The following is a 24,857-nucleotide window of genomic DNA, read 5'->3' as shown; positions in this document are numbered from 1 at the left end:
TAAATCATCCCTCAGAGCACACTCAGGCAGGTTCCCGTCAGGCTGGAATCTGCACAGGCTGGGAAGGATCATTCTACTCCTGGGAGCTCAGCTCCGCCCTGCGGGGGCTGGGACAGGGAAGCAAGGCTAGGGATGGTGGCCAGCAGAAGTTGCTGAAGGCAAAGCTGATATTGGGGGGGGGGGGGGGGGAGGGAAGGGGCCTCAGGAGGGCAGAGCCTGCTGGCATCTTCCTGCAGCCCCCAGGAGGAAACTGGCCCACCAGCCACAGAGAAGCAGATTCTCCAGAATGATGTTGAACTCTGCTGCTGGGAGAGGGGTGGGAGAACTGGTGATGCCCTGTACCCCACCTGAGCCTGGCCATGATCCCAGCATGCCCCACTGCCATCCAGTCGCCTCCCCTCTGTCTACCCCTCTGCTCGGCTCTAGCGGGAAGAGGAGAGGCAATGGCTCAGAGCCCTCCTCAGTTCACTCTGCTTCTCTGCTCCCACGTGGAGTGGCGGGGGGGGGGGGGGGGCGCAGGGAAACACAGACGGGACGCAGCTCTGACATATCCTCACCGGCTTTGCCCCTCGCAGGTGAGCAGAGATCACACACGGCAGGATTTAAAACACAGCCGGCTTTATTCAACTTTTCAGATCCAGCCAAAATGAAAATTTCTCATGGAGGGGGCGTATTTTGCAGCGTTGGGGGCGGGGGCTCCCAGGACTGGCACAGCCAGGTCCCATGGCTGCCCACACTGCTGTTAGTTACAGCTGGATCCTGTTCTCATGGTGCAGCCACACACCTAAACACACCCCAACCTGCGACCGTCATGCCAGCACCTCCAGCCATTCCCGGATCCCTCAGCGAGGGAGGAGACCACGCAGCCAGAGGGTCCATTTCTGCCCTTACGACCTCACCTACTGCAGGGCCGGCTGCATCAGTGAAGGGGCCAGGCTGAGAGCGTAGCAGCAGAGAAAGGCTTAAAGGGCCAGTTTGTCTCCCCCTTCCAGTCTTGTTGCTACAAACGCTCGAGGGGGGTGAGACTCAACCGAGGGGGAGCAGAAGCAGGGGGGCAGCCCAGGGGGAGCTGCTCCAAGCCCCCTCTCCCAGCACAATGCCTCCCCCGGGCAACTTTTAAAATATCATTCAAAAGAGGAAAGTCTCTGTTGAGCACACTGGCCCTCAGAGGTGAATGTCACCCGCACCCCCTTCCCCGCTCAGCAGGATTAAGCCATGCGGTGCTGGAAGCACCTGGGGCCCCCCACATTTACATTACAGTCCCCCAGCTGGCAGCCCCAGTGCAGACAGGTGCTTGTGGGTAGTTGCACATACAAGGCAGGAGCAGACCAGGAGGGAGGAGCCAGCTCAGGGCATCTCCCCCCCAGCGTCTGTTTCACCCAGGGGCCAAACGATCTGCCTGGTTCATGCCCCAGGACGCCTCCTGCCCACGCTGAGAGCAAGCTGGGGGTGGTTGCCATGGCCTTCGCTGGAGGCCGGGCTGGCAGGTGTGGGCCCTGAGCTGGAGTGGAGATCGCCTGCCCCCAGCCTTTGAGACGGGACGGGGTCTCTCTAGGCCAGCCAGGGCCCTTCCCTCAGACCGTGGACTCCCTGGCCGTGGTCCAGGCTCGCTGGCAGCCGTAGAGCCACTTGATCACCCGGGCGTTGCGCTCGATAATGGAGACGGTCGAGCAGAGCCGCGTGCTCGGCTCCTCCGCCTCGGGCCCCGCTTCGCAGCCGCTGGAATGGGCTGGCCCGCTGAGCTCCGAGCCGGCCGAGCCCGCGCTCCCCAGGAGCAAGGAGGAGGCCGCGTCCCAGCCAGCAGGACCGAACCTCTCCCTGCCCAGCACCTCCACCAGGTCCCGGTCCAAGCCGCAGTAGTTGAAAAACCTCTCCTTCTCGGAGAGGGGCAGGGAGCAGCCTCGGCCCAGCTCCCTCTTGGCCTCCTTCGGGCCTGGCCCCGACTGGGGGCTGGGCAGGTGCGTCTGGGTGCCGTGTGGAGGCTGCACCACGGGGCTCGCGTTCGGGCTGAAGATGCCGCCCCCTGGGCTCTGCGTTCTAGCAGCCTCCTTCTCCACTGGCACCCACACCATGGGGGTCTCGTCTCTCTCCGGCCCCTGCTGCCCGTCGTCCAGGCCCCTGGAGGAGGGGGAGCTGGGCAGTTTGTCTCTCAGAGGCCCCTGGAAGAGCCGCCTGACCAGGCCGGAGCCCTTGGCATTCTCCTTGTTGACGGCCGTGCAGTCCCGTTTCTGCCGGTAAATGATGAGCGAGTCTGGTCTCAGCAGGCGTTTGCTGCTGCCCCTGCGCGCCACGGGGGACTGGGGGGAAGGCAGCAGCTTCCTGGGGCCGTTCTGCTTGGGGCTCTCTCGGCCCAGCTCTGAGCTCTGACAGATCTCGTGACACTGGTGGAGAGTCAGGCGCCTCCTGCTGCGAGGGGAAGGCCGCGGGGGGCAGCTACGCAGCACCGGCTCCTGCCGGCTATTGATCACTTGCTGGGTTTTGACATACTTGGCTTTGTCGGCTTCCAGCCTTTCCACGGCACTCGGGGTGCGGCCCCCGCTCCCCACCTCCATCTGCCTGCGGAGATACTCCGGGCCCCGGTTCAGCAGCCCCAGGGGGGATGCGCTGCTTGCAGGAGACACAGGCCTCATGGTCTCGTGCTCTGGCACCTCGGCTCTCAGGGACAGGGCCTGGCGACCTGCAATGGGGGGCCCCTCAGGGGAACCATAGCGCAAAAGCCCTGAACCCCAAATCCACACTGTTCTAAGGCCAGCCCCTCACATGGGCAACAGGACACAGACGTGGCTCTTCACCCAGAAGCAGGAGCCTGTATCCAGACGGGACTGCAAGAGGGGCTCTCTGGCACCAGCTTCCTTGTCCACAGGGAGCCCCGGAAACCAGCTCTCTGCCCCTTGCCCCACCGCAGGGGCCAGTCCTCGGTGGCCGTGGTGAAGGTGCACTCAGCCCCTGGAAGGAGAGGAGGGAAGTGGTTAGTAATAGGAAAGTTGTCACCACCACCACTGGCGAAGGGCCCTGCATGGGTAACGGGCAGCTGCCGTCCATCCCCAAGATGGGGAAGGACCTGGTCCCACCACAGGAGAAGTTCTGAAGTCTCCAGTTTGTGCGGGGAATGGGGACGCGGATAATGTAGCACCCAAGCTTCCCCCAGGAGAAGGACCATTTTGAGCAGGAACCATCATCTCAAGGTGGGTCATTCACACACATATATATGCCATCTCCTCCTCCCCGGTGCAACACCACAGTGTGGGCACAGAGAGGTGCCCCGCTCCCCACCAGAATAATATGGCACCCAGGCTGCAGCCCCCCCCAGCTCCACTCTGCTTGCTGCCCAGCTGCTTTCCATGGCTGTGGAGGATGCAGTCAGGAGGAGCCTGTACCCAGCACAGTCTTCTCCCCAGCGGGCAGCGGCACGTCCAACTCAGCTGCACCAGCCAGAGATGGAGCAAAGCAAGATCCTTCGGACGAGGCCCCGCAGCCAGAGAGAGCCTGGATATGGCAGCAGGGGACGGGGCAGCCCAGAGCTGCTGCCTGCTCTGTGGGAGATCGATCAAGGATTCAGGAGCGAGAGGAAGACAAGAGCCCCAGGGGGAGGAGTCTGTTCAGGCCCCACCTCCCCCACAAATTGGGACTTGCCCCCCACCCCCCATGTTGGGGGGAGACAAGGGTTCTGGTTGGAGCCTCCCCCCCCTCACCATGGCAGAGATGGGCACCCAGAGAGTCCAGAGCCCAAGACGATGGGGGTAGAGGAATGGAGGAGAGGAAGAGGAGGAGAATGCATTGGCGAAGGGGCAACCCGGAGCTGAGGAGAGCGGGGAAGGTGCTTGATTTTCTTGTCCAGTAAAGGGGCTGGGCTAGATGCCCCTGTGAACCACCCACCCCCATGGCTGCGTTCAAGGAGCCAGGAGGAAACCAAACTACCGCAGAAGGCCGCTTAGCAAACGAGACACTGACGAGACGGAGGGGGGCACTTTGGTGGGATGGGGCAGCCGGCCGGGGCTGCGGTTTCAGGGAGGGTTTTGATGCCACCTCTAGACGCGGCGTGCGGTTCAGAGCGGCCTGGGTCGGGCTGTTGAGGGGCCCGGCGATTTTTCCGATGGGTGCGACTTCCCCCTCTCCCCGCCGGGGCAGCCCCAGCTCCTCTGAAGCATCATAGCTGCCAGGATGCTGGAAAAGGAGAAATCGCAGGCTGAGCTCTGCTGGGATGCCACCGTGCTTCACGCCGAGGAGGAGCCAAGGAGGGCACATGGCCCATTGGCACAACAGCCGGACTGGCTAGCTCAGATGCACAGCAGAGAGCCTGGGAGGGGACAGAAGACGGGGCCTTTTTCTAGACAGCAGCAGGCTCCTAGGTGGGAATAATCACCGCAGGAAAAGGAAAGCACTGAACAGCCTGGGTTATTGCAGAGCTTCCAAGAGCAACTTAAACAGGAAAAAATACCGGAGCCCGCAGCCTTATCTTTATGTGCCCAACGGTAGCAGAACAAAGACAATCCGGCCATCAAGTGCCACGCTTCCCGGCAGCCCCCAGCACGGCCAGTGCTACCTTCGGGGAGCAAGGGAGGAGCCAGGTTGGAGCAGCTGGGAGGGGAGGAACGAGACGGCAGGAGGTGGAAAAGCCACAAGGGCGTTTCTGGCTCCACTCGCCTTCCGCGTGGCTCAGAATAATCACAGCGTCTGAGCGGCCCCGGGTTGGGACAGGCTCCCTTCTGGGTTTCCCTTTTCAGAAAGGAAAACAAGAAAAAGGCTTTTTTTAATCCGTCCAAGTCTCAGCCAGCTGACACACTGACTCCATAGTGGTTGTCGAGGGCTAGAGTCCCCCAGCAGGCAGCATGGCCAAGCGGCTAGAGCACTGGACTAGGAGTCAGGAGACATGCGTTCTACTCCCAGCTCTCACCTGCTGGGCAACTTTGGGCATGTCACTTCCCCCTTTGTCTCTGTGACTCAGTTTCCCCATCTGGCTCATCTATTTAGATGGTCAGCTCTTTGGGGCAGGGATTGGCTCTGACTAGATATGCGTGCAAAGCCTCAGTGTGCTACTGTCATATAAACAAGTACCTGTCTGGTTCTGAGACCCTTTATCCTCGGCAACCAAAGAGCCTCCTCCTGGAATAGGTGGGCCAATCCCCGAACCATTAAACTTTGCAGGCTCAGATCCCAACCACCTCTCATTCACAGCGAACAAGCCTCCAACAAACAAGGCTTAGAAAGGGCAAAATCCCCCCTGGCTTTGCCCCATGACTAATTCCTAATTCATAGGAGGCCCTAAATGAGCAGCCAGAGGTCACTGCTGGCATCGTGACCACCAGAGAGCCGTTATTAGCCCACTGGGCATAATGGCTCTTATTCACCTCCCAACTGACCATCCATCCAGGGAAGGACTAGGACAAAGCAAGGTCTGAGCCTAAGGGGCTGGCTAAAGAGGGGCCAGGGTGGGACTAGGGCAGTAAATCTGGTGCTGAAGTTGACAGCAGCTAGTGCAGGGGGCCTGGAGTCAGATGCAGAAGCTGTAAATGGCCCAAGCAGATGGTTTCCTTTAACAGAAGACACACAAATGGTGCTGAAGTGACTGATCGGAAGCTAATGGTTAACCAGCCTGCTTGCCCCAGGCAGTCACCATTCTCTGCCCATTGCTGGAGAAAAGCCCATCCACACTCTGAGCTGCGTTCCCTCCCCCCACAATTCCCCTCCAGCCTGCCAGGGAACACTCAGGACACCCCCGCAGCTAACTTGTCTCATGAACACTTAGCCCTTCTCAGCTGAGGATCTCCAAGCACATGACAAACAAGAACAAAAATAAGCTTTTCAACATCCCCCGGAGGCACGTCCATCTCATTCCCATTTTACAAGTGGGGAAACTGAGGCATGAAGCAGTTAAGCAAGTTGCCCGAGATCCCACAGGAAGTCTATGGCAGAGCCAGATCGCCCTGGAGCTGAACCAACCGAGACTTCTGAGACGAGAAGCAAGAGTCGAGACTGAGAAAGAGGCAACAGCTGGAGTTTGATACTGTGGTGTTAGGAAGGAAGGGATCAGCACCCACTGAGATGCTGAATCCAGCACCCAAACCCTCCACCAGCTGAGCCCCACTTCCTTCTGCCTTTCCTGCCCTTTAATCCCACCACACACTTCTGACCTGCACGGTCATGGTAAAGATCCCACACGCTGGAGATCAGGAAGACTTTCACACGGAGACTTCATGCCACCCAGGGAGAGGCTGCCCAGGGTCTGGCTTACCCAGTTCGCTCATGCAAAGAGGGGTTGCATGATATAAAGGCACAAATTCCCTGCCGCCTTCCGAAGGGGCATTTGTGATGGGAAGGTTCACTGCCTTGATCAGTCCTGAGTGCAGAAATTTCAACTCCAGCTCTCAGGGCAGAGATCAAGTCAGCGGGGGAGCAAACAGGCCAGCTCCCAAGCTGTTATTAGAGCCACTGGGGAAATGGAATTTCCAGCCTGCAGGAAATCCCTCTTTCCACATTTGCTTTCATCCCAAAGGAGGAGGAAAAGTCAAAACAGTGAGAATTTTCATGAAGCAAAAAGTTGGTATGCTGAGAAATTGGGAGAGGAAATGTTTCAGAGTAACAGCCGTGTTAGTCTGTATTCGCAAAAAGAAAAGGAGGATTTGTGGCACATTAGAGACTAACCAATTTATTTGAGCATGAGCTTTCATGAGCTACAGCTCACTTCATCGGATGCATACTGTGGAGAGGAAATGTGTTCCATCAAAGTGAAACACTCGTTCAAACCATTTCCTTTTGCGTTTTCCCAATTAAAAAAAAGTAATAAAAAAAACAACATTTTTGGTTCCCTTGTGCCGCCCTGTCTGCCTACATCCATCTGTCGTCTCTGGTCTTACAGACAGGCTTTTGGGGGCAGGGACTGTCTCTTTGTCCTAGGTTTGTACAGCGCCTAGCACAATGGGTCCTGGTGCACTGACTGAGCCTCTCACATGCTATCGCAAGACAAACAAACAGTTTTTTTCCCACAGGGAAGTTTTATTTCAGCGCATCTCCATATTTTGCCAGGAAAGTTTTCTGCCAGCTCTCCCCAGTATACTCCAGCTAGATCTGCCGTGGAGTTTCTGAGTCAAAATGTGATTGTTCCTACCACACCACCACCGCTCTGCTTGGGTACAGCACCTTGCGGGGAACCTGAAAGCATTTCACGTCCATGAATTAAGCCACACAACAGTCCTGTATGTAAAGCCAGGTAAGGATCACTGCCCCCACCTATGGGGTGGAATGCAGCAGGTCTTGAGCAGCCCACCGCCACACGATAGCAACGGCTGGTGTAGGAAAAGGAGAAGAATGCTGCACAGGTGAAACTGCCAGGGCAGAGAGAGAGTTCCCGAGTGAGAATACGGCCAGGACACCAAAGGCCAGATTTTCAGCGGAGCTCAGCTTGGTTGATGACTGAATGCCCTTGAAAAACTGGCCATAAACAGGAGCTGAGCACTTGAAAACCTGGCCCTGATTGAAGATCCAGCCCCAAGACAAAAGACTCACCATGGGCGAGGTGCCGTACCAAGACACATGCCACATGAGTTGGGACAGCAGCAGCCAACGCATGAGATGCCTCGTTGCCCATTGTTGCCAGACACCTGGCTCCAGCCCTGGAGCTCACAGGGGGGGAAAAACATGCATCTCGAAAGATCACCCCCTGCACTGCTCACCAAGGAGAGGTTGATTGCAAAGGCTGCAGGAAGGCTCCCCCTGGGGGCGTTCCCCTGTGGATCCTAACACAGCACTGAAGCTAGACCAAAGTTTCTCCATTTGGGAGCTTAGATCCCATCCTGTGTTATCCCAGAGCCACTAGGATGCAAGGAGAAAAAAACAAAAAAAAACCCCTGCTATAAAAAGCCCAAAGAGCTGACCTTCTGCCTCCTAAATGTAGTGCTATAAATAAGCAGTTCCAGGGCAGACACTCACCCGCCTCCCTGGCCCGTGCCCTGCAGAGACCGCTCTTAAACACAGGGCAGCCAGACCTCAGTTCCCAAAAGCAACCAGCCCAGGTCTCCAGCCTCCCTCGGGCCCCGAGCCGGACGCCCAAAGGTAGCACCCGCTCACCAGGGCTGCACAGAGCAAACAGGGCTCCAGAGGAGCCCACAGCAGGGCACGGCCTGCCCCAAGGGACAAGACACTACGCCCTGCCCACAGAGCCTGGCACTGCCACGCATGCCCCCATTACTACCTCCCAGGGCCGGTGTTAGACTGACTGGAGCCCAGGGCAGAAAGCCAAAGCCTGAGCCCCGCCATGAGGGGCTAAAGCCGAAGCCTGAGCAACTTAGCTTCACGGCCCCCGCCCTGTGGCACGGGGCCCCAAGAAATTGCCCTGCTTGCTGCCCCCTGGGACCACCCCAGCCTTGCAGCAGAAATTCTGCTGAGCTGAGCAGCGCGGCTCTAAGGCAGGGCAAGGCAGGGCAGGGTAGGGGGCTCCAGGCAAGTGGTGCCTCAACACAGAGGGTGAACTCACCAAGCCCGGCTAAGGCATCTCCAGTCAAGCGCCAGCTGGTCCTGCCCTGCCAAGAGCTCCCAGGGAACTGAGCTCAGCCAGGGCCTGGAGCGGCTACGGGATATACAGGGTCAGGGGAGAGCCATCCCCTCCCTGTGCATTAACCCCTGCCCGCCTGCCGCCCGCCTGCATTAACCCCTTCTCTCCAGCTCAGACCCAGTGCATTAACCCCTTCCCACCCACTGCCAGCCTGCATTAACCTCTTCCCTCCCACCCCCAGCCTGCATTAACCCCTGCCTGCCCTCATTAACCCCTGCTCGCCCACCCCGAGCCTGCATTAACTCCTGCCTGCCCCCAGCCTGCATTAACCCCTTCCCTCCCACCCCCAGCCTGCATTAACCCCTGCCCGCCCACATTAACCCCTGCTCGCCCACCCCGAGCCTGCATTAACCCCTTCCCACCCGCCGCCAGCCTGCATTAACCCCTTCCCACCCGCCGCCAGCCTACATTAACCCCTTCTCTCCAGCTCAGACCCAGTGCATTAACCCCTGCCCGCCCCCCAGCCTGCATTAACCCCTTCCCGCCCGCATTATCCCCTGCCCGCCCACATTAACCCCTGCCCACCTGCCCCCAGCTTGCATTAACCCCTTCTCTCCCACTCAGACCCAGTGTATTAACCCCTGCCCTCCTGCTCACACCCAGCATTAACCCCTTCCCTCCAGCTCATACCCAGTGCATTAACTCTTTCCCGCTCACACCCAGAATTAACCCCTTTTTTCCTGACCCCACCCAGCATTAACCCTTGCCCTCCTTCTCCTAGTGCAGTAACACCTTCCCTCCCTCTCCTAGATTCATGCCCACATTCCTTTTTTCTGCACAGATGCAACACGTACCACAGTGCCCACTCTATCTAAAACTGTCCCACCATATCTTACCCACTGTACATTGCCCCCGGCCTTTCCCCTACATCTGCCTTACGCTTGTTTACACATAATCTGCCCCCTCCTAACCAGAGGCGTCATTTGCTATGGGGCAATTGTTCCCCCCCCCACCCCTGCCCCAGACTTTTCATAGGTCTTTATGCTCCATTGGGTCTTCCACTCCACCCACCAGACTTTCCAGGAAATAGACAATCACATATAACGACATGACTTCCCTCCCTCCCCCAGATTTTTCTGCAATGACACCCCGGTGCTAACTCTGCCTACCTTCCTCCTCTCTGCTTTACCATCCATGCCTCACCCTCTTCTTTCCTGATGAGAAGACCCTCCAACTCCCCTGCTGCTCCCCCCGCCCCCATCTCTGTCTCTAGGGTACTGGAGGGGGCTGCATGCACACATGGCCAGGGAGGATCCATTTGTGGCTGCAGTTGATCTCCCTGGCAGGTTTCAATTGGCGCCCTGGCGTTGCCCTGTCTGTGTGCTACCTGGAGCAGCACGGGTGGTCTGACTCCGACATTCACAGGAAACCTCTGGCCTTTTAAGTGGCTGCAGAGAAAGGCTGGCCTTGTGGACCGGGACACAGAAGAGCTGTGTTCTGTGCCGAGCTCTGCCACAGATGCCTGAGTGAGCCTGGGCAAGTCACGTCATCTCTCTGGGCCTCAGTTTCCCCTATCTATAAAACAGGGGCAAGGATCCTTCCTGTCTTGTTCAGGTCGACCGCGCTATTCAGGGCAGGACTCTCCCCAGGTGTATGTGCAGCGCCGAGCACAACACATGACAAACCACCGATACTGCTAATCCGAGCTGATGCCTGTGCGTGTGACTCTGCCACAAATGGTAACATCCAAATACCGCCCGGAGGCCCATCACTGCTCAGGGCCGGATTTTACCCACCCGATTCCCCGGGCTGTTCCAAACAAGCCCCACTGTCATTAACCCCCAAATTCACCAAGGTTTTTTCAGCACCTAATTCCCATCACAACAAAGGAAGCGAGGAGCTGGGCTTAAGTCCTGGAGTCTATGTCCTGTTCTCCTCCCTACCGGCTTTCCTCCCCTGGTCTAGATCAAGTTCCACCCTCACACCATTCCCCCTGCTCAGTTTGTCTGCGCTTCGGCAGCTTGAGCTGCCATTTGGGGCATTGCAGGAGGGGGTGGAGGGAAGAGTTTGCACCAACGGAGTGGGTGTCTCTGTCTGGACTGGGAGATAACCCTCAACTCCTAGCAGCAAACAGCCACTCCTCTCTTTGCCCTCTCCCTGCCAGCACCAGGTCTGGAATGAGACAAAGTGATACGGGGGCCCCAGCTGTTTCTCATTTTACATCTCATTACTCAGAGGCCTGGGGTGCAGCCCGGCAGCAGGAACTCAACTGCAATTCACGTTCCCCGGGGAGCCCCGCTGAGCGAGCAAACATGAACTGAGCGCTGATGGGCTGACAGGCGGCTGTGTCTGATCGGACCTTGGACTGGCGGGTACCGCAAGGATAGCGGTGGGAGTTCCCCAGAACTTCTCTGCATCTGCTGCATTTACTCGCTGGCCCAGATCCATCCCCAACACACATTGCAGTGAAGCCGCATCAGAGGGGAATTAGGCTCATTAACCCCCACAAGCCCTGAGCCTGAGCTCTAACCTCTGTTACTTACTTCCCCTCTCACTGTCCCTTAGCAGGCATGTGTCCCGCTGTCCCTAGAACGGTGCTAGACACGAGACTCTGAACCGGCAGAGGGCGAGCACAAGTCCTGCTGGTGCATTTCCTTCGCAGCGAAAAGGGTTAAGAGCTGGCCAAGCCCAGCCAGGGGAAGGTTCGTGCCTTTCGTCTTTCCTGGGGAGTTTATAAATTGCAGGAAGGTGGAGTGAAGCCAGGGGTTATTTTTACATCTGCCCTTTGACCTGCCTGAGGGCTGTTCATTCTGCAGGGAAAGGGCCCTCCCCAGCACCGAGGCAGGGAGACTGACCAGCTCTGTAAACAACACGCCGCACACTTCTCGGGGCAGCCAGCGGGGGCTGCAGGCAGAGCTGAAGCAGGCACAAGGCAGCTTGTTCCTTCTGCTCTCAGCTTATTCAGACTTGAAACCCTGGCTCAGTTCTCCGTGCTCCAGCCCCCCGTTTTGAGAGACAGGAGCATAGACACAAGAGAGGGGAAAGTGAGATTCGGCACCGGGCCCAAGGAGAGAGAGATCACCCCCGCCCCCAGCTCGCCCTCCCTCCCAGGGAATGCGTTTGGCTCCCGTCCTTTTCAGAGCTGCAGCTTGGTCCTGTCACAGCAACGCTGGTCCCATCGAAGCCAGCGAGACCTAACCCTGAAACAACGCACTGGGGGCACGAGTACATTACATCCTACCCCTGCAGCACCACCGTTCTTACAGGCTCTTCCCCTGGCTTCAATGCTCAATTTACAGTCAGTTTATAATGGAAGCTGGGGTTGGTTTATAACAGAAGTTGCAACAGTGTTTTTACACTTACACACTTTTTAGTGCATGGCTCCTGCTCACGCCAGTGGCCTGCTGAGTCCAGGACAATGTAACATACAAAGCGGGCACGCTGTTGCAGCAGGTCGATACGCGGCCAGGGCAGCTCCAGCAGGAGGGGAGTGACTGCAGCCCCCAGCTTCCGCGAAGCACGATTGCCGGAAGCGATGGCGCCAAAAGGAAGGGGGACTTGAAGGAAAGTGGAAAGGGAAATCCACCTGGGGCTACAGCCCAGACTGGTTTGTTTATATCACAGGCAAAACAGAGTCCAATGGTCAACAATCACCTTTCTCCAGCAGTCAGTTCCTTCCTGCCTGCTGCCGGAGGGAGCCAATGCCAGGAACAAGGATTAGCCCAGTTCCCCCTGTCTGGGTGGAGGTAATGCCAGGATCAGCCCAGCTCCCCCTTGCCTGGCCAGAGGCACCGCCAGGAGCTGGGATCGGCACAGTACCATTGCAAGATAACAATGAGATGATGCAGTCACTTGTCTTTTGCATATATTTAGGCCTGATCTACACTTGAAAGTTCTGTCAGCATAGCTACCTCGGTCATGGTTGTGAAAAAGACATGCCTGGCTGACGTAGCTATGCCAACACCCCCCCAGCGTCGGGGCAGCTCACTGAACAGAAGAGGGCTGCCCTCCCCACAGTTAACGCCCTTCTGGGAAGTGGTGTCCCTACAGTGACAAACGCTCCGGTTGGTGTAGGCTGCACCTAGGCGAGGGGGCTATGCGGGCATGGTGCATAGCTCTAGTGTAGACGCAGAGCATGAGATCAGGACTCGTCTCTTTGTTCTACGTCAGCACCTAGCACAATGTGGCCGGGGCCTTTAGGTGCCACTATGGCGCAAATCGCTAGCAGGGTTGAGGACAGTTCTGGCCCCTGTTCAGTTATTTCTGTCTCCCTGTTCTCTTCCCACCGAATCTGTCCAGCCTTCTCCCTGGTGCATTTATTGCGTGCATTGTATCAAAGCAGAAATGCCGTCCTTCCTCTTACTCACTTCACGTCTCTCTCACGGACCCGAGTGCGACAGCTCACACTGTCCTTGCTGTGACTGGAGCGAGGCTGCCTCTGAACGCTCTTCACGCTCGGGATTATCCTACAGGACACTTTGCCTAGTTATTTGTGGCACCTGTCGTACACAAGTCTCGGCTTCTTCCCGGCCCGAAGGACCTCTATAACTGGAAGACTATTTACACCAGACAGCTTCATGGTAGGGGCCCTAGTTAGAACAAAGAAGTGTCCCAGCGCAGCTGGGTCTTGCATGGTGGACGGGCCCAAGCCATGCTTTAAGCCTGCTCTGCCCTAGAGCGGGTTCAATTGACAGTCACAGATGGAGCACTGGCCCCAGTAGGACGGTGCTAGCACTGGTGGGAGCTTTATGGCAGACAAGGCTGGTGTTGCTAGCAGAGTTCGGCCTGCTTTCCCTGACGACTGAGGGCAGGGGTGTCTTCTGAGAATCATGCTATGCCGACTCCACTATCAGCATGGGTCAGCACCATAGCTGGCAGATAAAAACGCCCAGCCGGCACTGCTCAAGGAAACGAGCTAGAAGTCTGCTCGTTCCAACCCTGCTCAGACACCGTTGTAGCGACAGTGATTTTGTTCCCAGCATGCACAAGGCCCTAAAGAGCTAGAGATGGTTCAAGCTCTCAGCACTGAACGATCAAAGACAACCTCCCATGTCAGTAGGCAACCTCTACACGGATCCATGGGTCCTTCTGCAGTATCGGGCCCCAATTCAGCCTGGAACTTATCCATGTGCATAGCTTGAATGACACGATTAGTCCCATTAAAGCCCATGGGACCACTCACCTGCTGAATTCCACATGCTCAGGAGCCTTGCTGAATTGGGGCCTTAGCAAAACTCTAAGGGGCTAGGTTTCACTTCGGCTTCCCCAGCACATCATCCCGGGGGTGGAAGTCTCCGTCGAGCCCATCTGAAATAATAAAGGAGCAACGGGGAGGGAGGTCTGGGTAAAGAAAACACATGATTTGCAGCCTGACCTTTGCTTCCGGCGGGGAAAGTGACAGAGGCAGCTGCATGCACTCCGCTCGCAGGGAAGGAAAGAGATCTGAGTGCCATCGGGAGGGTACACAGTGACTAGCAATGGCTGAGCTTCGAGCTTGCTTTTCCTGCTAAGGATGCCACCCCCTGCGGGATGGTGGGGGCCTTTATGGACTGTGAAAATACCATAGGTATGTTCCTTCTTAAGGGCTTTTTTACTGCTGCTCATGTAGCAACAGGAGACAAAGTGCTGAGCTGGAGAGCAACTTTCTGCCCTTCTTCAGTGCCTTCCAGCAAAGGATCTCACAGCACGTCTCCAGCCTGCAGTCACTGAATCCGCTGCAGCTCCTGAGGGAGCTACCACCCAGAGCAACGGCCCTGGCCAAGGTCAGTCTGGAAGTCAGTGGCAGAAATCAGACTCCAGTGGCCTGGTTTTCAGGGCCCTGCTCTAACTGCTAGACTTAACTGTCCATGTACTTACAAAGAGAATCCTAGCCCCTGACCTGGGTGGGTCTCTGTACGAGTGAGGGAGACATAAGCCTGGGAGCCAGGAGTCCTAAGTTCTATTCCTACATCTCTGCTACAGAGTCACTGTGCATGGTGTGGGTAAGCCACGTGTGGGCTGATTTTCAAAGGTGCGGAGCCCCCATGCTCCCATTGACAGCAGTAGGAGCCAAGGGCGCCCAGCACCTCTAGGAAAAAAAATTAAAAAAGGCTACTAACTTCTCTGAGCTTCTAACTTCAGCCCCACCCCCGGCTGCAGTGATCTCAGCTGGTGTGTGTAAAGTGCTTTGGCATCCAGAGTGGGTGGAAGGCACTTGCGAAGAGCAAAGTGCTCCCGTCACTGCAGAAAGCTGGGCAGGTCCGGCTGGAGAACAGGGCAACATCAGACACTGCTGATCCCAGCTTTTTGTGCACAGATCAGATGGGACGAGGTGTGAAAACCCCAGCGAGCTACTTCGCACCTGAGTGCCAGGCCCACACACTTGGTCCTTCCCATGCTTTGCGGCTGTTGGTCAACAGTTGCATGGAGTGAGAATGGTGGAGAGAGGGGGTCACCCAGAGTGGGAAATGAAGAATCCCTCAGCAAACTTTCTGGGACAGGAGGGTCCCACGCTGGAAATGCCAAGCTGGAAAACAAACAGTGTTAAAAACATCCTCTTATTGTTAGCTCTGCAGCCCCCCACCAGCATGAATCATGGCTTACTATGCTCAGTTTGTTTACAGCGCTGGAATTCAACCAGCTATTCTGGTAAAGAGAGAGGTGAGTAATAGCAGCCAAGCAGATGGGGATTGTTCCTGCTAATGCCTGGCCCTTTTACCAAACCTTTGACGACAGCCTGCACCTTCCTAGCAGGCAGAGATACAAAAGCACACCCAGCAACAGTCCCCAGCTGCTCTCAAGAGACTCCCACCACGCCAGCCAGCAGCACAGATGCACGAAGCACGCCGAATCGGATCATGCCTTAGAGCCCCGAGTCACGATCTAACGCAGTCTTGGGTGCTGCGGGATAAGCCAACATTCCTCTCCAGGTACAACAACAAAGGTTTCTGCGGCCTCATCTGCCAGCAATAACCCAGCCAGCTCCAGCTTCCCTTAGAAGACTGGAAAAGGGCAGCTCCCGGGACTGGAGCCTCGGGAGCGTGTCTGCTTTTGCTGCCCTACTAAATTAAATCCCTAAGTGCTGCATCTATTCTCAGCTCAGCTGAGCAACAAAGAACTAGAAGCCCTTTTTATTCCAGCCCTGAGCAGCAGCGGTTCAGGCTTACCGCGCACAGACTGCCTGGGTAAATCAATGTAAGGATCCAGCCCACTGTAAACACATTGGAAAACAATTTTCAGAAGTACCCAATTCCCCCTCACTTTCAGCAAAATTTTCCAATTCAGCTGATCTCAAATTCCGCTTGCAGTTTCAATCGGATCCCAAGTTCCTCTTTATTTCTTCTCCTACCTGGTAGGGTAGGTAGGTACTATTGCTTTGCAGTGTAGAACAGCTACCTTCCTTCATCCAGAGGGGGCTGCTTTCACAAGTGAGTGAAGGGATCCCTTTATATAGTTTGTCAAGCACTTTGGGGTGAAAGGCGATGCAGCAACATAAGTTATTGTGAAACCTGCACAAGAGGCCACCTTTGAGGCAACAAGCTACCTTAAAAGTCCATCCCAAAGTATCCCCTAATATGCACTGGTGAGTAGTGTCGGCCACTCCTGCAGTTTTATCAAGGGGCTCATGCTATCTGAGGGTTTTCCTTAAAGCCCCAGCTCCTGGAGTCAGGTGATCATGTGACAATCTCAGGGGGGAGGAAGGGAGGGTTAAACAAGATCTCCAGCCCTCATGTTCGCAGGAAAAATGCTGGAAAATGGGGATTCTAAAGGCTGAAGAGCCAGGGAGTAAATCAGAAGAACCCAACATTTGTTATTTTGTAAACTTATTATTTTTGGTGGGCCTAACATATGAAACACTTGGGGTTGGCAATGCTGACAACAATACATGCAAAGGACTTTCATATCTACCTACCTACAACCCATAACAAAGCATCTTATAAACCAGGAAGGCAGAAGAATGGAAGAGTCCAGGAAGATCACTAAGGACTTCATGCAGTTCTAATTTACCCCAGATGATCAGGCAAGAAATAATTTGAAAGGCTACACACTAGAAACATGTGGGAGAAGAACTGAAGACTGCTGCGTTCGGTCGAGACTGCAGGGAGGGGAGGGAGAATGTGTTTTCCAGAGATGGAAGTCTACCTGGACAGCCAGGCCTACAGCCAAACTCCCACAAAAAGCGAGACGAGATCTTTAATGATCAGAAGCAATCAGGATGCCAGTCATTCCAGCACCTCCAGGAGTACAACAGTCCTTCGCCACAAAGGGTATGTCTACACTGCAATCGGAGGTGTGATTGCAGCACGTTGACATGCTCACAGTCGCATAGCTAACAAATAGCTGTGTAGACACAATTACAAGGGCTGTACAAGCATCTCCAGGACCCTGGGCACACGCTCATGTTGATAGCCTAGGCTGCCTGTTTTTAGCCATGGTAGCAAGGGTGAAACTAGCGTGAGTAGGTCTACCTGAGCTGCAATCGCATGTCAGACGGCAGGGCAGACGTACCCAAAGTGAGACATCCTGACTCCTCTGGAAGACAGCCACCCACTGACTCAACTGAATTTTCCAATTCTATTCAGTTTCCTCAGGATAGGCTCTCTTGTGAGCCGTCAGCTTGCTGCACTGATGAAAATTAAGGCCACTTTTCTTCCTGTAACTAAGTAAAAATTTTACACATTTAACAGAAGCTTTCAAACTTTTTCTTGCCCAGAGAGACTGCTGGCACTTAGAATGCAACAAAGGTTTTGCCCTAGAGAGCAGGAGAGGACAGGCTTGTAAGATTTGTGTGCGCAATATTGTGTCATTTTACAAGGTGTACCCTTAAAAAGATGTACATGTGTGTATCCGCTGTGTTCAGAGCAACGTTCTATAAGGGGCATGGTGAGGCGACCTTTCAGGGCTGCATCTATACGGACAAAATCCCGACCTGTAATTCTCCACCAGTGCTAGCAATAGTGTAAGCTAGACTTGGTTCTCAACTTCTCCAGTTGCCCCTATGCCCCTTTGAGGAGTCTGATTTATCTTAGGTACCCCAGGTTTCATCTCACTTGAAAACTACTTGCTTACAAAATCAGACATAAAAATACAAAAAAGTGTCACAGCACAGTTACTGAAAAATTGCTGACTTTCCCATTTTTACCATACAATCATCAAATAAATCAACTGAAATATAAATATTGTACTTACATTTCAGTGGGATACTTCAGCCTGTTTTTCACTTGTGAGCCTTGTCTGAAGACCGAGCCCCAGGGGACAGAGCTGAAGCACGTAACTTAGCTTCATGTGGCCGCCTTTGGCTTGGGGCCCCAGGCACCGTCCTGCTTGCCAATCTCTAATGCTGACCCTGCATTTACAATCCCCCTAAATCTGTCCTGTGACTCCCCTGGGGCTGCAGCTCCCAGGTTGAGAAACACTGATCTAGATGAGTTGATGTGCCCCCGGAAGACCTCTGCATACCCCCAGGGGTATGTGAACCCCTGGTTGAGAACCACTGAGCTAGAGCCCAAACAGAGTTCAGGTGTTTTTACTACCATGTCATCTCCTAGTCCTTCCCGGACCAGAGTTCGAGGACTCAATAGTAAGAACTCAAGAACGTTCAGTATACCTTCCACTTGAGAATGCCACATCAGATTTTGCCTAGCACATAGAACAGCTTGACTGCTCAGAGAATATAGTATGGGCCAAGGTGCAAGAGAAAGAACAAAAGCCATATACGACTCTGCCTGTAGTGGGCAAAATAAGACTGGCGGGATGAGAGTGATGGGAAGCTGGGTGGCAACCACTCATCTGGATTCAGAGATTGTTTTTTAAAAGCATTTGGATGCCACAGTGAGCATGTAACATACCCATCTGTTTCTAGGTGCAATTCTACTTGCTTGTTTTAATCCATAAAAGTCCCTTATGGTTGGAGGTCAGTATGACTGTCTCACTGCGAGATGAGCTGATGCACCAGAGCTGCGAGTGTCTAGATTTCTATGCCTGGGTGTTGTCTGCTGTTCATTCTAGGTGGAAGGCCCTCCATCTGCAACTAGAGCTTGGGGAGGGGGTGTGGGGGGCAGTACTGGTCTATAAATCGAAAACAAAAAGGATCAAGGCAGTGTTTAAGTGTTTGAGATGCAAGGTATCTAATCCACAGTAGTCACCTACAGCTTCTCAACAGAACTGATAGGAAGGGGAGAGGCGGGGTAGGAAAGGGAGATGGGTGCTTGCAATCAATTTGTTAGCACCTAGAGGATAATAGGGTTATAAGGAATAGCCAGCATGGCTTTATCGAGAAAAAAAAAAAATCATGCCAAACCAGCCTAATTTCCTTCTTGCCCAGGGTTACTGTCCTAGTGGATGGGGAGAAAGGCAAAAGGGGGAAGCAGTAGACATGATAGATCTTGATTTTTAGTAAGGCTTTTGAAAGTCCCTCCTGACAGTCTCACAAGCAAACTAGGAAAATGCAGTCTAGATGAAATTACTATAAAGGTGGGTGCACAACTGGTTGAAAGATGGTAGTCAAAGAGTAGTCATCAGTGGTTCACTGTCAAACTGGGTGGGTGTACCTAGTGGGATCCCACAGGGGCCAGTCCTAGTCTATATTGTCATTAATGACTTGAATAATGGATGCTTGTAAAATCTGCAGATGACACCAAGCTGGGAGATGTTGCAAGCACTTTGGAGGACAGCCTTAGAATTCAAAAGGACCCTGACAAGTTGGAGAATTAGTCTAAATTTAACAAGATGAATTTCAATAAAGTACTCCACACTTAGGAAGGAAAAAAAAACAAATGCATAACTACAAAATGGGGAAGTGCTGGTACTGCTGAAAAGGATCTGGGATTACAGTGGGCCACAAATTGAATGAGTCAACAACGTGATGCAGTTGCAAAAAAGGCAAAAGCATCATTCTGGGGTGTAAAAGGAGTGTTGTAAGTAAGACATAGGAGGTAACTGTCCGTCCCACTCTACTCAGCACAGGTGAGGCCTCAGCTGGAGTACTGTGTCCAATTCTGGGCACCGCACCATAGGAAAGATGTGGACAAATTGGAGAGAATCCAGAGGAAAGCAACAAATATGGCAAGAGGTTTAGAAAACTTGAGCTAAAAAACTGAGCATGTTTAGTCTTGAGGAAAGACGACTGAGGGGGATTTCACAGGAGTCTTCAAATATGCTAAAGGCTGTTACACAGAGGACAGGGATCAACTCTTCCTGAGACAGGATGGGTGAAGTAATGTCTTATTGGACCAGCTTCTGTTCATGAAAGAGACAAGCTTTTGACCTACAGAGAGCACTTCTCTAGGTCTGGGGAAGGTACTCAGTGTCTCAGCTAAATACAAGGTGGAACAGATTGTTTAGCATAAGTAATTAACACATATTGTAAGAGACCATTCAAGGTGAAGTGGCCTGTTAACACCCCACCCCCACTGCCGCAGTCATAGAACAAAAAATAAAAAAAGGTGGGGGAGGGGAGAAGAGAAGGGTTAGTGGGTTACAGATTGTCATAAGCCACCATAACTGCCAGTGTCTCCATTCAGTCCATGATTTTAGTGTCTAACAAAGTTGTGAATTTAAGCACTCAGGCTCATCTTTTGAAGGTGTTGAGCTGGTTTCCTTTGAGAATGTGGACTGAGGTCAGATATGGAGTGATCATTTTGTGAAAAATATTAGCCCATGGAAGATACGGTGGTTGTGTCTTATTTTTCTGTGAGAGTTCATTCAAGAGCAGAGTGTTTGGTTTCACCCACATAGTTGTTGTTGGGGCATTTAGTGCACTGGATGAGGTACTTCACATGTTGTGAAAGGCATGTGTAGGACCCATGGATCTTGAAAGGTGTGTTGGGGCCGGGGGGAGAGGAAATTGATCTTCCAAGCAGCGGAGATACATCTGCAAGCTTTGCATCTGTTTGGCAGACTCTGCTGCCGCTTTGAGTTGGTGAGTCCTGGCTGGGGGGAGCTAGATTCTGATGATGAGCTCTTAGTTTGAGAAATTTCTTTCAGGAGCGGTTCCTGAGGAATATGGGTTGTAATTGTTTAATGATACCGGGTATGGATTCCAGTGTGGGGTGGTAGGCGACAACTAGGGGTATGTGATCAGAGGTTTTTGGCCCCCCCCCCCATTAAATAGGTTATCTTGGGGGGGGATCCATTCCATACTGGCATCTATTTCTTGGGTGGTGTCCTTGTTCACTAAAGGCAGTTTTAAGTGTGTTAAAAGGTGTACATGCTGGACTTTCTTCTGTAGTATCTGAGCGCTGGCTGTAGATAACAGATTTCTTGGCGTGCTTGGAATGGTTACTGGATCTATGAAGGTAGATGAGGCGATGAGTGGGTTTCTTGTATGTAGTTGTCCATGCAGTTCCATTGCTGAAGCTGATCGTGGTGTCCAGGAAGTTGACGCCAGTGGGGAAGTGTTCTAGAGAGTTTGATGGATGGGAGGTGGTTGTTGAAGTTGTGGTGGAAATCTATGAGGGAGTTTAAGTCTTGTGTCCAGAGGATGAAAATATCATTGATGTATCTCAGGTATGCCATTGGTTGCATGGTGTGTTTGTCCAGAAGTTCTTCCTCAAGGCAGCCCAGGAAGAAGTTGGTATACTGGGGAGTCATCCTAGTACCAATGGTATTCCCATGGTTTAGACAAAATGTTTGTTGAATGTAAAATTGTTCTGGATGAGGATGAAATGGATGAGTTTGGTGATGTTTGGGGTGGACATCTGAGTATTGTCCATTGCCTTGTAGATATCTGAGGCAAGCAGCAGTGCTGTCATTGTGAAGAATGCTGGTGTACAGGGAGGGGACATCCATAGGGGCAAAGATGATGTTCAGAGGGAGGTTGTTGATGTTGCTGAGTTTCTGGAGGAAGTCGGTTGTGTCAACTGGCTCTTTCTGAGGGGAGTGATTTGAGGATAGTTTCTAGGAGTCCTGATATTCTCCTGTAAGAGTGCCACTGTCCTCTGTGTCCACTAGAGGTAGGACAAGTAGTAATGGACTTAATCTGCAGCAAGGGAGATTCACCTCTAGGATACCACTTCCCATGACTTCAGTGAGAACTCCAGTGAGGCTCCAGTGAGAACTCCGGGGGGGGAGGGATAGCTCAGTGGTTTGAGCATTGGCCTGCTAAACCCAGGGTTGTGAGTTCAATCCTTGAGGGGGCCATTTAGGGATCTGGGGCAAAAATTGGGGATTGGTCCTGCTTTGAGCAGGGGGTTGGACTAGATGACTTCCTGAGGTCCCTTCCAACCCTGATATTCTATGATCTATGTTCTATGATCTTCTATGAGGCCCATCAAAATGATTTCACTGAACAGGGCTTCACATCAATAAATCACCACGACAAGTGGGACCATTGTGGCAGTAACAGCAGAGGCCATAGACTGAATGGGTCACCTTGACTCCCCTAGAAATGGTCTTTCCGTGTCACATTGAGGGACATTAGAGAAGCAGCCTGGGGGAAAGCTTGCACTGCTGTATAGAAAATTTCAGGCTCCAGGGCTCTCACTGAAAATAAATGTAAGACTTAGTGCTTTTCATCAGATAAAGTCAGAGCTAGATCTCATCACCATCAACACTAAAGTGAGGCAATTCAAAACCCAGGCAGACTCTGGCAAAAATCATGGTTATCATGTGCCACCTTGTGGCCATGCTCCATATTACTCAGTGGGACATTTGAAAGTTCCGAATTACAGCCAATAGAATGTGTTAGCTGAACTGGGTAAATATTAGAGTTGGCACAACTATTTGTCATTCCTTACACAGTTACCTTCTGTTTTAGTCAGCAGTTTGCCAGCCAATCTGATGCAGCGCAGCCTAGTGGATGGAGCACTGCACAGGGCCTCTGAAGACATTCTTACTCCTGTCTCTACCACTGGCCAGCTGGATGACCTTGGACAAGTCACTTCACCTCTGTACCTATCTCTAAAACGGGGATATCGTATTGATCTCCTTCATGAAGCACTTTGAGATCTACGGATGGAAAGCACTCTAAGAGCTCGGTATTCTTCTAATGTATTTTCATAAATATTCACCAGATAGGTCAGACACACGGAGGCAATTTGTGGCATCTAATATGGGGTGTAACAAATCCTTCTTTGTTAACTGGTGGGACTGTACCTCTAAGAATAACCAGCACTTTGCATCAGCTGCTCACCCCATGACCGAAAAAGAAATGAGGCACAGCACATGCTACTTGGCAGTGTCTCCTGCGAGCTGTGGGGCCCTGTTAAAATGGTTTGTGTTTAAACATCTTTTGCTAGTTTACCTTGAAGCAGTATCCTTTGTATTCTAGTAGAAGTTCGTTACCCTTTTCTCCTCTCTTACAGCTCTTCAGTAGAAGTTTAGAAAGACATTTAATTGGCACACACAAGCATAAAAGAATCATGAACACCAATCCTTGGTAGGAAAGAAAAAACAATACACAAAAACCTCAAGTTCATTATGCAGATTGCACAAGCTTAAATGGACCTTGTACTAACAAACAGTCAATGTTAAGGGGGAAAAAAATGAAGCACTTTAAAAGAGGGCAATGTTCCAAGGGGCGGGGCATAATTACTGTAGGTTTCCTCAGACAGGATTTTATCTAAACCGCAAAAGAAACATCTATCATTACGCTGCAATTTAGGAAGGTGCCCTGATTGGCCAATGCACAGAGAAGAGCATTATTTAAATGAACACAGAAAGCAAAAACAAAAGCAAGTAAAGTTCACAACCCCAGCTTCAAAGAGCAATGCCCTGCCAATAAATACAGTATGAGCAAGATCAGACTAGAGTTTAACGTATTGCAAAAAGTTAGTGAAATAAAGTAGTGTTAAATTTTGAAAAATGTGGCCTTCATTGCGTCACTCACATTAATTTCAGTTTTAAAAGCATTAACCTGTAATACATATTTGGAATTGATGTAGGTTTAGCATTTTATTTCGTTTGTTGGGTGGGAATTTAGTTTGTTTAAAAATCATCATTCTGAAAAAAAAAATTAAAATAAGTCAGTCCATCAAGGAATTGGGACAGTTTTGCCTTGAATTAAATCAGTTTTATCCTGTAGCAAAAGTGTATACTTTAAGGACCAGGGGGAGGAACGCATTAGCTTATTGATTTTAGCACACAAGTCTTTCGCAGCTGGGAACCAGATCCATTTTCTCCACTGGGATAGATAGGGTATCGTAGGTCAGGATTTAGATGCACTGGCAAAGATGAAAGATTTATTTGGTGGAGGGACAGGGGAGTCAGAAGACAAGGAAATAGAATTTATAAAGTTTACAGCTTGTGCTATTCTATACATTAATCATTTCACCCCAGTTGTACGATCCCTCAGTCTGGAACACTCATACTAATAATTTTTTAAATTAAATTAATCATTGAGAGTATTTTTATATTTCCACTCATTATCACAACTAAGATTTTTCATCATAATTATTAGCATTACTGTTGTGCTTAGAAGCCCTAGCCAAGGACCCCAGTGTGCTAGGGAGTCTGTCATTTCACATGCCTCCCCAAAAAGAGTCAATTACATCTAACTGGGTCCAGGATCTGTCTAAGCAAGCAACCTGTGCTGCCCTCTGACTGGTGAGGCTTTTTTCCAGCTCCAACTTAAAACCAGACTAATTTAAACAATAAAGTCATATCTGGGCATTCTGCCCACATACTATACTTGAGGAAGGAGACGTGCCAGTTAGTACCTTTCTTTAATGCTTCCCTCCAATCCTTTGCAGTGAGGCTAATGTTGCAAGATGTCACTGCTGGGCTGGTGACAATTTCTACACACATTCAGAACAGTTTGTGGCATCGTTCTGGAATAAGTGACTATTCCAATGCACAACACAGACATCCCCCTAGGATGAACCTCCCATTGGTGTGTATTTGAGCATAAGTTAACAGTACAAAGGTCATTCTAAAGCAGTGATTCACAAATGTATGTATGGGTGACCCCTTTCACATAGCAAGCCTCTGAGTGGGACCCCTCCCCCATCCTGAATTTAAAAAAAAAACACAGCATTTTTTATATTTAACACTCTTATAAATGCTGGAGGTGAAATCGGATGTGGGGGCAGAGGCTGACAGCTTGCAACCCCCGCATACTAACTTCGCTACCCCCCCGAGGTGTCACAACCCCCAGTTTGAGAACCTCTGTTCTAACAGAATATATGTCAGTGACCCAAAAGGGTTGAGGCATCTCCGTCTACAGATACCCTGCTGGGATAGGCTCAAAAGCCTAACAGGATTGGTAACAAGAGAGGGTCTTTCAGAGATTCAAAAGACAGCCCTGGGTGGCAATGACTGAAAACTGTTGCAATCTGATGCCTTCAGTGGTATGTACAAGAACATTTTTGTTATCTCAGACCACTTCTTAATGGTCTTATACACAAGTTCTTACCACCATGACTTAGACCCTCATTAACAGCCTCAGCAGAGA

General features: G+C 52.1%; 1 protein-coding gene across 4 annotated transcripts; it reads right to left on the bottom strand.

Moving 5' to 3' along the window:
* Window positions 1-618: 618 nt before the first annotated feature.
* FAM110D (family with sequence similarity 110 member D) lies at window positions 619-14,684 on the bottom strand. Of its 4 annotated transcripts, XM_074934327.1 has the most exons (3): window positions 14,587-14,684; window positions 13,671-13,795; window positions 619-2,946 (listed from the first exon to the last, which is right to left on the bottom strand). In XM_074934327.1, exon 3 carries the CDS (start codon window positions 2,628-2,630, stop codon window positions 1,575-1,577), a length of 1,056 nt encoding a protein of 351 aa, XP_074790428.1. In that variant the 5' UTR covers window positions 2,631-2,946; window positions 13,671-13,795; window positions 14,587-14,684; the 3' UTR covers window positions 619-1,574. The 4 variants fall into 4 exon arrangements, with proteins under 4 accessions (XP_074790428.1, XP_074790429.1, XP_074790427.1 ...); XM_074934328.1 differs by lacking the exons at window positions 13,671-13,795; window positions 14,587-14,684 and adding an exon at window positions 11,032-11,152; XM_074934326.1 differs by lacking the exons at window positions 13,671-13,795; window positions 14,587-14,684 and adding an exon at window positions 8,471-8,549.
* Between the last annotated feature and the right edge of the window lie 10,173 nt (window positions 14,685-24,857).

This window comes from Natator depressus, chromosome 19 (assembly GCF_965152275.1).
Source record: "Natator depressus isolate rNatDep1 chromosome 19, rNatDep2.hap1, whole genome shotgun sequence".
NCBI classification, from domain to species: domain Eukaryota; kingdom Metazoa; phylum Chordata; order Testudines; family Cheloniidae; genus Natator; species Natator depressus.
The sequence above is the reverse complement of the archived record's forward strand: the minus strand, read 5'-3'. Positions and strand labels throughout refer to the sequence as shown.

What these genes read in the sequence shown, in the direction of transcription:
- FAM110D (XM_074934327.1), bottom strand. Translation starts at nt 2,630, where the DNA reads ATGAGGCCTGTGTCTCCTGCAAGCAGCGCATCCCCCCTGGGGCTGCTG.